The sequence below is a fragment of the Platalea leucorodia genome (assembly GCF_965183815.1).
Source record: "Platalea leucorodia genome assembly, chromosome: 4".
Classification (NCBI taxonomy): Eukaryota; Metazoa; Chordata; class Aves; order Pelecaniformes; family Threskiornithidae; genus Platalea; species Platalea leucorodia.
Window position 1 is genome coordinate 123,153,161 of NC_138826.1, and position 15,020 is coordinate 123,168,180.

Consider the following 15,020-nt stretch of genomic DNA (forward strand, 5'->3'; position numbering starts at 1 on the left):
ATGTGGTTACTGAGAACATGGGCTTTGTAGGGACTTCTGCGGCACATGAGACTCGTGCTATTTCTGGCATGAGGATTCATGGCTGATCCTTGACTTTAAACCACATCCAGATCTGCTGATGACTGCACTGCATAGAAACAGTATCTTGTGCAATATCTAATGTGTGGCCAGTTGTTAATTACGGTGGAGACAAGTGCCTTGGGAACTGTTTTAAGGATCTGGTCTTGACAGATGCTGGGCCCTATCTTCAGGTATTGAGACCCATCTTCTCCGGACATCTGTGCAGACTATGGATATTTAGCCCTTCATAATGATCTTTGTTCAAATCACTGTGCATGAATTTTGCAATTACTATGCAGTCTTCCATCAAGAACATATGGAGTACTTCAAGCTAACTAGTATGCAGGGCTGCTGGCGCTGATGCCTCCTGTCCTGTCTGTGGAGGAAGAAACCATGGTGTCTAAGGGAGGAATGCATTACAAGAGATATTGCAGTTTTTACGTCACCTGTGGGATGCCTAGCTTACCACTGCTTTCAAGTTGCAGTCCACAGGCTACTTCTGAGCTGTGACTTAGTAAAAGAAGGAAAGTGGATTCAGGGATGTTATACTGCATTCAAAGGAAATTACTTTCCTACTGGGGCATGAAAAAGGTTGAAAAGCAGATGCCAAGCATGAGAAACTAGAAAGAAGATGAGATCTACCTGGCATGTCCTCCCAGTTCTTTGAGGTGCTGTTTCCTCATAGATTCACTTCTTTTCACATAAGTAATTTCCTCAGCAGTTTTTAACATACTGCAGTTTCAGTGCAGCCACTTCAGACTCCTTTTGGGGATCATGACCCTTACTGTGAGGTGCAAGAAGAACAATTTCAAACCTAAGGCTTGGCAGAGTTTGTCTTCACAGTGCTGCAGATGGATCCTGGTCTCTCTGGTTGCATGTATACCCTGGGAGCTGGTGGGGCTCTCCAGCCAGCTGATTCCACCCTCTCTCTCCTTCCATATTTCCTTCCTGTGCTGGTTCTCATGAAGAAGAAACCAGGCAGGCAGAGCAGTAAGGAAATAGGTGTGATCTCACCTGGATCTGGACAGTCAGAGATCAGGACCAAGACTGGGGGACATGCTACAGAACGTCCCGCCTCACAGTCTAGACACAATCTCCATTATCTATCTCCAAAACAGAGATAACGGCAGTGCACCATCACATAGAGGTTCACAAGGTTACCTGCATTCCAGCCCATGGGGCGCTCTGCTTCTCTGGTCACCAGGACCATTCACATACCTGAGACGCAGTATTTTTGGAATTACTCAGGATATCTTTTTACTCAAATATTTTTCACCAGAATACCTGATCTGGACGTAGAAAACAATTCTTTCTATTTAGAGCTAGTCAGTAGGGTCTGCAGAGGAGTTCTGTTGTCTTGTTGCCAATGGGCTAGTGAGCTTATTGTAGAAAAACATAGTGCTAAAACAATAATTTGGAAGACAATCTTCCTCTAGTGATTAAAAGCAAGTAACTGTATGCCTGCTGTTGGCCAAGAGCTACTGTCTCATGTTTCTCAGTTTAATCTCATTTATTAATATTTTATTGTGAGTCAACTAACATAAAGGTAGCTCATCCTATAGCTGAGATCTTAGTTCTGCTGGTTTGCAAAGACTCGTTTGATAGGTAAAGGATGGGAAATAATATATGGGAATATAAGGAATAACCGGTGTAATAAAACCACTAGAAGAATTGCAAATTACTGCATGCATATGTCTATATCACTATGCATCTGGAAAGTTGGGGAACAGAGGCAACATAACACATATGGCACTAATACAGACATGTTGGAAAGAAATGATGCCCTGAAGAAGTGCAGCTAGAGGGGATTTCTGCTTAGATCATGCTTAAATTATTTAAATACTGGTCTGGCAAATGTGACCTGGCTTGATTCACATTTATGCTAAAATATTGCATTTTTCTGGCAGTGTAATGGAGGCTTTAGGTGTCAATAAGTTACATTTACACTCTGTGTGAAGCTCCTTTGAAAAAGCCTTAGGCTAAAGAAGAATCATGTTTGCCTGTGCTTAACTGTAAGGATGCTGGGAAATCCAACTTTACTCAAGAGGATCTTTTGTTTTCACTATACTGAACAAGCTCAAGAAAGGCAGCACCAGAGCTTTGGTGGAGGACAAGGTCCACTCAGATCATCATTTCTTTCATTCAGTGTGGTAAAAGTTAATACTTTCAAATGACTGATTTCATGATTATTGTTTTTAATTGCTACTGTGTAAAACACAAGAAAAGTCCTGCAATGCTATTTTAAATGTTTCTGTTTCAGAAGTCAACAGAATATGATAATTTGCAACCAGTCAATATGCTGGAAACAAATTTTCTTCCCTGGTCTCAGACTCCACCAGCTCATTACCCATGTGACGCTGTGCTGCTCTCTTTTGACCTGAGTAAAATTTGAATGAATGGACGACCTTTCAATACTTAAAGGGGGCCTACAAGAAAGATGGGGACAGTCTTTTCAGCAAGGCCTGCTGTGACAGGACAAGGGCTAATGATTTTAAACTAAAGGAAGGTAGATTCAGACTAAACACAAGGAAAAAGTTTTTCACGATGAGGGTGGTGAAACACTGGAATGGGTTGCTGAGAGAGGTGGTAGATGCCCCATCCTTGGAAACATTCAAGGCCAGGCTGGATGGGGCTCTGAGCAACCTGATCTGGTTGAACGTGTCCCTGCCCATTGCAGGGGGGTTGGACTGGATGGCCTTTAAAGGTCCCTTCCATCCCAAAGCATTCTATGATTCTATACCTGCAGGTCTGAAAGGTTTCAGCCTACATTGCCAGTGTCTGAAGTCCTTTTCCATTTTCTCATGGAACAGCCCCACCAGTATCAATGGGATTTTTCCCACACATGAAGTTAGACAGATAAGTATCTCCGCTGTTTAGCATCTGTATTATGGTCCTTAGGAGCTCAGATATGGAACAAAGCCTTGTTGTGCTAGGTACTGTACAATATACATTGTGCAGTATCCTATAAATGATAGTGGCAGAGGTCTCAGTGCATATAAGGACCTGCTGGTCCCACCTGATTGCACACTCACAACCCTTGACGTCGAACAAGCCACCTGGAGAGAGCTCCCAGGTGTTCTTGCTTCCCTTTTTTTGAAGCATTTCTGGGTACTGTACCTGGTGCCTGCCATTTCTCGTCTTGGAGCTTGAAGGAAATCCATCGATTTCTAGGTCAATCAGGTTTTCCACTTCCTAGAGGAAAAAGAGGAAGAAAGAAGTGTTGCTGCTGCCTCACTGCTTGATTTATCACTTGATTTATTGTTAACTAGCACTCTAATAAAGTTCCAAAGGGAATTTACCTCCCCTTGGTGCAAATGGGGAGCAGAGGCACAAACCATCTCAGATCAAAATGCTGCATCTTCACGCATTAAATCTCCCTCTGTGACCAACTAGCTCTGTAAGCTATAGCTTATAGTATCATGACCTTTACCATCATTTTACAGCCTTTCCTTCTGAAACAAGGAGTAATATTTAACGTGCTGAAATGACCATAAAAAGCAAGAGGCAGATTATCATCAGGATGGGTCTAGCCATGGTAACTACAGCATTTCAGATACTGATCTCACTTAACACAGCAAGATCAGAGAAATTCTGCTCAAACCAGTAGAAATTGTCTCTGGTTTTATACAAACATACGTGAAAACTAAATTTGTTCCATTGACAGCAAAGGAACATCAGGTCTTTTCCAAGTGCGAAGCTGCACTGATTTAATTAGAAGTGTGGTTCTTACACCACAGCAATACTCTTAATTAAAGTTTGTTAGAAGTTTAATTTATGGTAATAATGAAATTTAAGTACATGAGTTGCTCTCCAACTTGTATGATAGCATACACACAAACGTTTGCACAAAATTAACTGATATTGTTTAAGCACATTGACGTTAAACTGATACGGCAGCTATGGTTAGAAAGGACCACAGGTCTGCAATATTCTTCCTGGGAATTACAAACTCAGGATAAAAATCTCACTGTGTCATGAAAAGTGCTGTAAAAAGATGATAGAAAAAGAGGATATCCCCACTCACTAATTCTTTTTGTTAATCTTGGAAAGGAAAAGAAAGCTTCGCACCATCCCTGCTGATTTCACAGAAATATTGCAATACGGCAATGTGGAAATGGGTGTAGACACCCAAACCTAAGTTCACCTGAGTCTGGGGGTTTAAATTTGGGCTGAGCTTTGGAGTCAAAGCTATAACTGTACTTCTTTTCGTCATTGTATTATCCTAAGCAATTACAAGCTCTTCTAGAAATTATCTCATCCCTCTGCTGAGGAAAGTACAGTCAATAGGATCTTCACTCCATTTTTGAATTCCTGTTAAAAACCCAAGTCCATATGAAGCTCTGCCGAAGTTCATAGTGGTCCATACAGGAGACCCCATCTGAAAAGATATCTAGAGTGCTCTGTTTCTGCTTATTCCAGGGAAACAGGATATAAAATATGCTGAAGGTCTGAACATAGAAGCCCATTTGAATGTTTAAAAGTTAAAACCACCAGAAAAGGCAAAGCTGAGGTGAAAATATGAATCCTGTTTGAAAAGAAACTTGGAGTTATGCCCATACTATCCCAACTCTAATATTATTAAAAAAGCAACCCTATGAATGACAGGTGAAAACCAATTATCAGAACAATCCCATTTACAGCTAAAAGTAGATGAGAATTCATGAGATACAAGCAGAGCTATGAAGCAATGACCCAGTTCTGCTCCCACCAAAGTCAGCTGCAGCTTCGATGTTGACTTCAGCAAAGAAGGGAGACCTAGGCCCTGCTTTGAAATACTCACATCTGGGATTTCGTCGATAACAAGATCAAAGCTTCCTACTCCTGAAATGAGGAACAAACCCAGGAAGCAGATCAGATGCTTCATTTTCTTCTTGCTTGTCTCCTGAGAAGTGTTCGCATAGGTACTAGACACAAGATCTTTCCTTCTCTGAGACAAGTTCAAGGAAACAGCTCAGGCTTATGCAGTATTTTGAACAAAGTTTTGAAACGCTGACTTTGTTTAGGCCGTAGGTAAATATTTGCCTTGCAACGCAAGTCTGAGCTGTGGTGCCTGAGCAAGGGTTATCCAAATAGTGTCTTCACTCGCCTGTGCCCTTGATAACAGCTCAGGCTTGGATAGGCTCACTTCTTGCTTTTGTAGCTCCCCATGATGTTTGACTAACGTCCTGCTAGGCACAGACCTTGGAGTATCCAAAATGTTGAAAGATCAAAGCAAGAACTCACTCCTAGCTTGTTTGTTTATAGTAAACGAGGTGAAGACTGCTTCTCAGAGCGATAGAGGCAGCAATGTTGTGTTTCTCCAAGGGTCCTCCCACCCAGCCATCTCACAGGGGTTGGCAGAGACCTTTGCGCTGGATCCTGACCCACACAAATACCCTTTTTCCACTCTGGCTGGGAAAGGATCATAGCTGGTGGTGGGATAGTTCTAGTTTCTCAAAGCTAGTCATGTGAAAATGATCAGAGGGATGGAACACCTCTCCTATGAGGAAAGGCTGAAAGAGCTGGGGTCGTTCAGCCTGGGGAAGAGAAGGCTGTGAGGAGACCTTATTGCAGCCTTTAATTACTTAAAGGGGGCCTACAAGAGAGATGGGGACAGACTTTTTAGCAAGGCCTGCTGCAACAGGACAAGGGGTAATGGTTTTAAACTAAAGGAGGGTAGATTCAGACTAAACACAAGGAAAAAGTTTTTCATGATGAGGGTGGTGAAACACTGGAACAGGTTGCTCAGAGAGATGGTAGATGTCCCATCCTTGGAAACATTCGAGGCCAGGCTGGATGGGGCTCTGAGCAACCTGATCTGGTTGAAGATGTCCCTGCCCATTGCAGGGGGGTTGGACTGGATGGCCTTTAAAGGTCTCTTCCATCCCAAAGTGTTCTATGATTCTATGAGTTATATTCTGTTATCTTACCCTATGTTATGTTATATTTCGATGTTTCAGTAAAAGATTTCTGCAGCACCAGTCCGCTGTTATGTATCCTTCCTCCATCTCTTCAATAGATTGTTTCTCAGGCTGAGACCTGCAACTACGTTCAGAGGTTCACAAGGAACCCAAGCAGAATAGTGGCCTTTCAGCTCGCTGCCATGTAAGAGCTGCTGAAGGTGCTTAGCAGAGAACATAAGAACCGGAGCAAGCACGTAAGGTATTTTCCAGAGACCCTGCTAGTCTCCAGCTACTTGTAGCTATGGTACATCCTGATTAGAAGACAGTTTCCATTTATTTAGCAGTCCTCAGTTAATTTATTTTCTAAAAACTTATCATATCCGCTGACGAGATTGGATAAAAAATTAGCATTCATAGCTTCCTGCGAGAAGAAGTTCAACACCTTAACTATACACAGAACAAACCATGGCCTTTTGATCGCTTAGAACTTGTCACAAGAGAGGTCCATATACTGTTTCACAGATGTTATGCTGGAAAAGGCATTGAATAATTAGTCCTGATTTGCTCTCTCCCACAGTCTTTTGGGCAATCTGGTTCTTGAACTTGGCGATGACATAGCTCCAGATTTGCTAGAAAGCTTGGGAGCCTGTAGGCTGCACCCAAACTAGTACACAGCCTTCACAGCACATTCACCTTGCTTTTGCATTGATCCATCCACAGAGTAGTTCCCCACATCACCTATTTATTACTTTCTCCCTAAGCTCTGGTTCAGCTCTCATTTATGCTGGAAAAGACCCTTAAGATCATCGAGTCCAACCATAACCCTGCCAAGTCCACCACTGAACCATGTCCCTAAGCAGCACATCTCCCTGGCTTTTAAATACACCCAGGGATGGGGACTCAACCACTTCCCTGGGCAGCCTGGGCCAGGGCCTGACTGCCCTTTCGGTGAAGAAGTTTTTCCTAATATCCAACCTAAACCTGCCCTGGTGCAACTTGAGGCCATTTCCTCTCGTCCCATCACTTGTTACTTGGGAGAAGAGACCGACCCCCACCTTGCTACAACCTCCTTTCAGGTAGTTGTAGAGAGCGATAAGGTCTCACCTCAGCCTCCTCTTCTCCAGGCTAAACAACCCCAGCTCCCTCAGCCGCTCCTCATAAGACTTGTGCTCCAGACCCTTCACCAGCTTCATTGCCCTTCTTTGGACACGCTCCAGCACCTCGATGTCCTTCTTGTAATGAGGGGCCCAACACTGAACACAGTACTCGAGCTGCGGCCTCACCAGTGCCGAGTACAGGGGGACGATCACTTCCCTAGCCCTGCTGGCCACGCTATTTCTAATACAAGCCAGGATGCCATTGGCCCTCTTGGCCACCTGAGCACACTGCCAGCTCATATTCAGCTGGCTGTTGACCAAAGTAGCATAATGAGGGATGGGATTACCCTACTGTACCCTACATCTTTGTGTCTCTTTTTAGTCCATGGAAATAAATAGATTTTTTCTGATCATATGGTGTCTGACTAATTACCTGCCGCACCATAGAATGGGATGAATCCTGCCCTTGCTGGGTCTAATTCATGCCATGTACTATATAGGGAGTCCAGTCAGAGAGCTCAGAGGAGTACACCAGCTCTGGGGACATCTACACTTCATCAAATGACTCCTACCTCCTGGAGTGAGCTGCTCGGCATTTATCACTATTGTAGGCTTTTTGAGCAGAGGGAAAGCTCAGTGCTAAGATCCCAGGCACGCTGCTTCAAACAGGACGTTGGCTTACAGCTCTGTGGTACATGGAACATCCAGGTTGGCTTTAAATTGTGTGGTCAAGGGACTGACAATCTAACCATATACCTTGGACTCAGTGTTTACTCAGCCCCTTAGGTGGATTTTGCTCAGTGCTGTGTGCCTGTAGTCCTAGCAGTATTTAAGTTAGCTACCTTAAAGTTAGCTTAGGAACACCTCCATAAGTGCAGCTGGAGCTATGGCTATGACAGGGCTGATCCAGGACTGCAAGAACAGCAGGCATGGGGCACCCAGTCTTTGCTGTGTTGACAGTATCTACTATCTACATCAAGCTATCTACTATAGCTTGAATTTTCCGTCTAAGCTGAGGTCTGTTCACACAAGTGTCCCTAGCTCCAGTGACTGGTCTTTCTCATCAGAAACTTAAAGCTTAAGATAGCTATTCTGGAGGTATCTGGGACCCTGGACTGGGAAACTAATAACTGCTGCTCTGAAGAGATGAAAAAGTCCCTTTAGAACAGAATTTAATTTAAACACTAATTTTGTAACCCCTTATTTCAGTCCTCTCATAACCACCAAATGTGGCTTAATTTTTTTCTGGTAAAAATAACGAGATTGGGAAATCAGTGTGACCACTAGATGGCACGAACTGCTCAAATATACTGTCCAAAAGAGTCCAAAAAGCTGACATTCTCAAGGAGAAGGTACAGAAAATATACAGGAGGAACAAGTGCTGAGGATGCTCAGAGACCTGCCATTTGCTATCAGGTTAGGTGAACTTCCCCAGAATTTCATGAGGAGGACAGGATCTCAGTAAGATGTTTTGTGGTATGTGTCCATTGGGCTGTTCCATGAGTTGTCCTCTCATGGTTGGGATTCCTCTGGAAGGAAGTTTTCATGCACTGTTCTTCCTGAAGCACTTGGAGTTACTGCTGGGCAGAGTCTGTCCCTCAGAATAATTAAATTGTGTTAACTTGGCTTGCACCTGGGGAGAAATGCTCACAATTTCTGTGTCTTATGAGATAGCCAGTTTCCCCTTCCCATATTCAATTTCTTATTTGAAAATTTGCAGTGATCCAGGTAAGAACAGGGTGTACCTGCAAGGCAACATGCTTACCCAGGGTGCCTTCTGCCCTGAGATCCATCCCACTACACACCAACCATTCTGGGAAATGATATACGGACATATAGAAAAGGCTTTCTTGGTGCTTCAACTTTCTTCTCTTTGTACTGCCATTCAGCAGAGACATACCAGGTACCAGGGCTCAGCAACCTGCCTGTCTGCTCTGATGACCTCTACAAAGCAGGTTTCACAGCAGTTGCCCAGACAGAGGCAGACATCCCCAGCACCAAGGCCCTTTGGCAGAGACTTCGGGTGTATTTCATCAGAACAATACCAGATTTTGAAGTTCTGAAATGCTCTGCTGGGCCATGGTGCACACAGCTAATGGCAACAGGGAGATCAGCAGCCACTGGGACCCCAGAAAAGACCTTTCAGGAGCACAGGCACCTCCCCAATAGTGTCAGAAATGAGGACCATCAGGTCCCATCCAGATCTTTCAGAGGAGATTGATTAGATTAACACCTGAAAGAAAATATTTAATGTAATTCCCTGAACTTCACCGTAATTAATTTTACCTCTGGACATTTATCTATGTCTATGCCCGTGTAACCCTTTGGGACTCTTGCCAATTTCTTGATCAAATTGCTGGCTTTGAATGCCACTAAATTCTGAAGTTTGTTAGTGCTTTGGGTAGATTTAGTTCCTGGTTCAGACACTTCTAGCTGGGCATTTAATGTAGGTGCCCCTGCATGAGGTGAGTGTCTGGTGTCCCGTTCTTCTACCTAGAAGAACAGAGAATGGGAAATCTTTAATTTATGAATCCATGAAGCCATGGTACCGATGTTATGACCAAATGCAGCTCTAATTTCATTCTCTCATCTTCAGTGTGGAGTCTGGAAAACCCTTGCTCTTGAGCTAGAAGGTGCTAATATTTTCTTTAGCTTCAACACTCCCTACAGGGTTTATTTAACTGGTATGGTGAAAATGGTCCTACCCATGAGCCTTGCATGGAAAAACAGGGGGATGCAGATGTGTGAAGGCAGAGCATCACCAAGGTGCATGTGTTTGTGTGTCAACACAGAGAGATTCCTTGATATAACATGATCCGTTCCAGGTGAAATGTATGTGGAAGCTCAGCTGTTAGATCATGCCTCTCTCCAATGTCTCTGCTCATGCTGGCCGCAGGCATGCCAGGCAATTTAATTTGCTGAGCTCCCACCCAAAGAACACCTGCTCATCTTGCTAAGTTGGCAAAAGTCAGCATCAAACATGTCTAATGTGAACACACCTGAGTAACTGCTTATCTTGGTCTCCAACGGCATCCCAAGAACAGTGCCTGCCATGTTCGCCCCCAAAATCAGGAGACCGTATTCCAAGGAGGAGGAAGAGGAGATAATGTGAACAATCAAGACCCCAGGCTTAATGTTCACTCACCAAACCTAACCGCATCTGAACCATGTTAAAACACATCTTGGTGTTATTTAGCTATGTGCTGTGTCCTTATGTGCCCTTGCTGAGGGGAGCATGAGCAGAATTGGCTGCTCCTAATCACTTTGGGGAGGGCAGTGCTTTTCCCAGCTCATTCTCTCATGCCTGTTGGTTATCCTGTACTTGCTCTAGGGTCCTGTTTTAGTCTGAATATCCTTTCACCAGATGCACTTAGGATCAGCAATATCTGATATTGCAGATATTGCAATATCTTCGCACTGTCTCACTGTTTTGATTTACTCTGGCCCTCAGCTCCTCATGTGTGCAATGGGAGAAGCAGAGCAGCTGTAGAAACAAGCCGAATACTGATCAGGAGGCAAAGAGTGATAGCTGGTGAGATTTGGATGTTTTTCCAAATGCCTCCTGACTGCCCAATGGTTATCTCAAACCGGCAAACATCTCCCCTTCCTGCCCAGGAACTACCATTACCTCTAGGGTTAGCAGGGTAGTTTTGACTTGCTTTTACAAGGGTGCCCTGGTTTCCTCTAGGTTTTCCAAAACAGTGGGTAAATCATCCTATATGTATTGTTTTAAATGCCCATTTCCAGCATTTCTAAGCTTATGCTGCAAGACTTTTATTCATCTGTGTCCCCTGGTTAGTGAAGCATGGACAGAGCAGGTTGAGGAGCAGCCCACCCTAATGTCACTAGTGAGGGCACAGGATGCTGCAGCTCTACTTCTCACGCTACTCCAGTGCACGTCTGTGTCTGAGTTAGACAAGACATGCAGGAGCTGAAACAAACTGGATCCAGATGAAAAATACTTCAAACCATTTTTTGGGTGTCCTTAAACCAGGTTTCAGCCTGAGTCATTGCTTTGAAGTCTTTCTTGATTCCCAACTGGACAGTTGAGCCCTCTTCCACCTCCCTTTGAAATGCTGAGGAGCTGAAGATAATGCCTTGACTATCTTCTGGCAGGGACCAGATCAGCACAGCAACCATTTGGGGTGTCGCTGGGGACCTGAAGCATCCTGCCCAGCCTCCCTCTGGCTTTCTCCCCCCACCTTCTCTTCTCCAGCCACATAAGTGTTTCATCATTCCCTGCAGTGCTGCCCAGCTCTGCGGCTCCCATCGGGGATGTGGCCACTCCAGAGGCCTTTGTACCTGCCAGTGGTGGACTGGTGCCAGTGGGAGAGGGGCTGGCCAGGCTTTTGATTCCTTCCCTCCTGCTGGCAATGCCAGAAGGGGCCTGTGTATGAACATGGTGTGGCCTCAGCCTAAGTCTGAGCCATCGATTTGCTAAAGGGGAGTTCCAAAGGTGTTGGCTTTGCTGTCTCTTCCCTTTACTCCCCCCACAGCTCCCCTCATCCCTTCTGAATGGGGATCATGCACCTTCCTGCTCCTCTATTACACATAGTAGATTTGGAGGACATAATGCTCCCAGGACATATGCTCTTAGTGGCCATATGATTTCAGGTGGGTGCACATGTGTCTGTCCAGAAGAAGAAACTCCTGTGGCCTAAGGGTGTGTTTATATATCCCAGCAAGGCTGGAGAGACATTGAGCCTCTCACTGGACTGGAGCTGAAGCAAACCAGCTTCAATCCCTGATGACCCAGAGCTGGAAAGGAAAAAGAAAATACAGTAGTTCAAATCCTGACAGGTTTATGTGTGCAGCACCTAGCGCCTGAAAAAAAAAAAACCAAAACTAAAACCAAAAAGAGATTATATTTGGGTCTGCGAGCTTTAAGAAGTTACTGCTGGCATAGAAAAATGAAGTAGTAAATGCTTCTAATTTGGAATTAGGTGAGCGTTGCAGATGCAAGTTACTGAATGCCTGGGGATGAGGGGTGCCCGGTCCGTGCCAGCTGGCACAGCCGTGCCTGGGGGAACGTCCCTGGCAGCCCAGCGGTGGGGACCCAGCCGGTGGCCACCTTCACCCTGGGAATGGTCAGGGAGGAGAGGGGTCTGCCTCTGGGAAACGGAGGGAAGAGCAGGAGGCTCACCCCTGCTTTGCCCAGCAGAGAAATGGAGTCCAGATGACAAGAGAGAGGGGTGAAAGTATGGATCTTGGCTGTCTTTGCCAGCGGGGAGGCACCTGGCTGCCCGGCGGGGTGCCAAGGTGCAGAGGGAGCCCTGCCCTGCTCCGGGATGGCGGGCCCCGGGGCAGCTTTCACAAACAAACCAGGGCTCTCCAGGCTGAGGAGAAGGAGAAGCTGTCCCTTCAGAGAGGGTGAAACCGGAGGGTTTTACCACTCCTTGGTAAAGCCCCAGCCTTGAAGTGTGTCCTTGGATTGTGCTCCCTAAGGGGGTGGGTAGGAGGGCGATTTTTAATATGGACTGTGGTGTAAGTCGTTCAGGCCTGCCCGGCGCCATGGCTGACCCCATGAGGAGGCACCCTGGCAGCCCAGCGCGTCCTTCCAGTTCCCACTGGCACTGGGCATCAGCCCCTCAGGTGGGCAGCGTGTGACAGCGGCCATCTTAGGCCCTGCCTCAGTGCCCGGCCAGGTAGAGGAAATGTCTCCTCAGCCTTTCCCACCCTGCCGAGGGTCACCATGGGGCTGGGGTGCCTGGGGACAGGGATCCCCAGAGCCACCCCTCTCCGCCGCAGAAGGGGAGATGGGGGCTGAGGCTGAGGGCGGTGTTGAGAGGGGCATGGCGGTGGCATGTGCCCAGCAGCCCACGGGACCCCCGGCTGAGGGGAGCAGCTGCAGGATGGAAACCCTGCAAGGATCCTCTGCAGCCCCTGGCAGCACGGGAAGCCGCCCTGAGTGGAAAAGGGGCCGGTCCTGAGCTGGGAAGGAGGAGAAGAGGGTGGGTCATCTCGCCTCCTGTCAGCCTCCTCGCAGCCGTCTGGCAGCGCAGGCAGCGGCTGCAGGCAGCGGGGCTTTCCTCTCACCTGCGGGGCAGGGAGCCCCGGCCAAGTGCTCCCCCTCCACCATGATCCTTTGGCTGTGGCTCTGCTGGGGTTTCTCCACCTCGGCAGGGCAGCCTGACTCGGAGCTGATGGCGAGGTACCTGGAAGAGAAGCTGATGGCAGACTACAGCATCATGGAGCAAGTAGGTTTCAAGGCGGTTGTCATTCGGGAGCATCTGGTGGACGGGGCTGGCTTGTCCCCTCTTAACTGTTAGCACTGACATGCAAGGCAGTCTGCTAAAACCGTATTTATTGCACCCGTCCCTGCAGTGTGTCCGTGGCTGCGGCAGCAGCTCAGGTCTGTGGGAGGCTGCTACCAACGAGCAAGGCGGTTGTTGGAGGTGCTAAGCCAGGAGAGCACCGGCACCCTCCCGTTCTGGGTGCTACTGCCTGGGGTTGGGTTTAAAGTTGAGAGCTGTGCTAACGAGGGAGTTAACGCAGTGTCCTGGCCGCGCGCCAGCCTGAGTAATTCAGAGTATTTCAGGCTCGGAGGAAAGTTTTTCTGCCTATGGTCTCAGTCTTCCTGTACTTGATTTTTAATTCATGCTGGATGAAATGAACCAAATGAGTTTCAGCTTGTAAAATGCTTCTTGACCGGGGAGAAAAAAAAATATATTCTTCAAGGAAGGGCTGTTACGTTATGTCATTGTGTGGCTTAGATTTTCTGGGGGAATAGGGCTGAAAGGGCAATGAACTTTTTGCAAGTTAGTGAGAGAATTTGGGTGGTGGTTTGAGAGGCTGCGATTTAAAAGGCTGAGCTTCAGATCTGTGCTCACATCCTTCAGGTCCATACCAGCTATCATGTGTGACTTTGGGTCACTTAGGGCATCAATCAGTTACCTAAATCTGATCAGCTCTGAGAGGCTCTGTAGTATCTGAGATACCCATGTGGGACTGGCAGATACAATGCAGGACCTATGGAAGACCTCCTTGCTGGAGGCCAGGTGGGATACCCTAGTGTGTCTAAAATGTCACTAGATGCCTGTATTTGGCATCTTCTGCCATACAATAAGCAGGAAGAGTGAGACTCTTCATATGTATCTCTACCTGTCTCAGGGTTGGTCATTCAGTTGCTCATCCCACCCATGCTAGAATGGGAAGAATTTCTCTCCAGAAGTGCCCATCTCTCTCCAGTACGAGGTCCTCAGCAACTTCGTTGTCAACCCTGATTACAGTGAACACATATTCTTTCTTGGGGAATTCAGCCACAAACCAACATTCTCTTGCAGACCCACCTGGCCAAGTGGAAGACAATATCTCCACCACTCTCCTGCCAGTGGAGTGGTACCTGGGAACACTCAGTCATCTGCTTTAGGGGGAAAATCAGTTGTGAAGCTCAAGGAACTGGCTCACAGTGTTGAAATAACCTGGCTGATCTTGCTTGAGGCAAATAAGAGTGTTTTGACAGGAGCTATGTTGCTGGCAGAGGAGTGGCAGCAGTAACTTCCAACAGAAAAGCAGTGATGTATAAGTAGAGGTGGCGATCTAGTCCCATGGGACAGCCAGATCTAGAAGAGGACATCTGTCCATCCTCACTGAACACATGAGCCAGGTTAAGAAGAGGCAAGTGCTTCCCTAGATCAACATTACATTCCCTATAAGCAAATCTCTATCTAATTTCGGAGAGCATATAAGGCTGTGTTTAACTGGAAGGATCTTCCTACACAAAGGCAAGTACAGACACAGGTCTTTGCAGGATCATTGTATTTGCAATGAGTGTGGATTACTTGTTGGCTCATCCAATGATTGACCACTCTGCTACGGTAGTTGACAAGGTTGCTAGTTATTCCCGTTGCACTAGAGGTAGTTCTTCTGGACAGCTCTTCATAGGTAGTTAGGTTGCTACTGCCCAGTTTATTCTCTGTATACCACGCTAAGACTAGCAGATGGCAACAGCTATGGGGTCACTACTAGCAATTATTAGGCT

At 46.4% G+C, this 15,020-nt stretch overlaps 1 protein-coding gene across 1 annotated transcript in view; it reads right to left on the reverse strand.

Annotated features, from left to right (window-relative positions):
* ITIH2 (inter-alpha-trypsin inhibitor heavy chain 2) overlaps positions 1-4,924 on the reverse strand; it is a gene marked incomplete at its 5' end in the record, with an annotated part of 29,634 nt that extends 24,710 nt beyond the window's left edge. Inside the window, 2 exons of the mRNA XM_082309786.1 lie at positions 3,178-3,252; positions 4,841-4,924. Of these exons, the coding sequence (XP_082165912.1) occupies positions 3,178-3,252; positions 4,841-4,924 (159 nt within the window). The remainder of the gene's footprint in view (positions 1-3,177; positions 3,253-4,840) is intronic.
* Between the last annotated feature and the right edge of the window lie 10,096 nt (positions 4,925-15,020).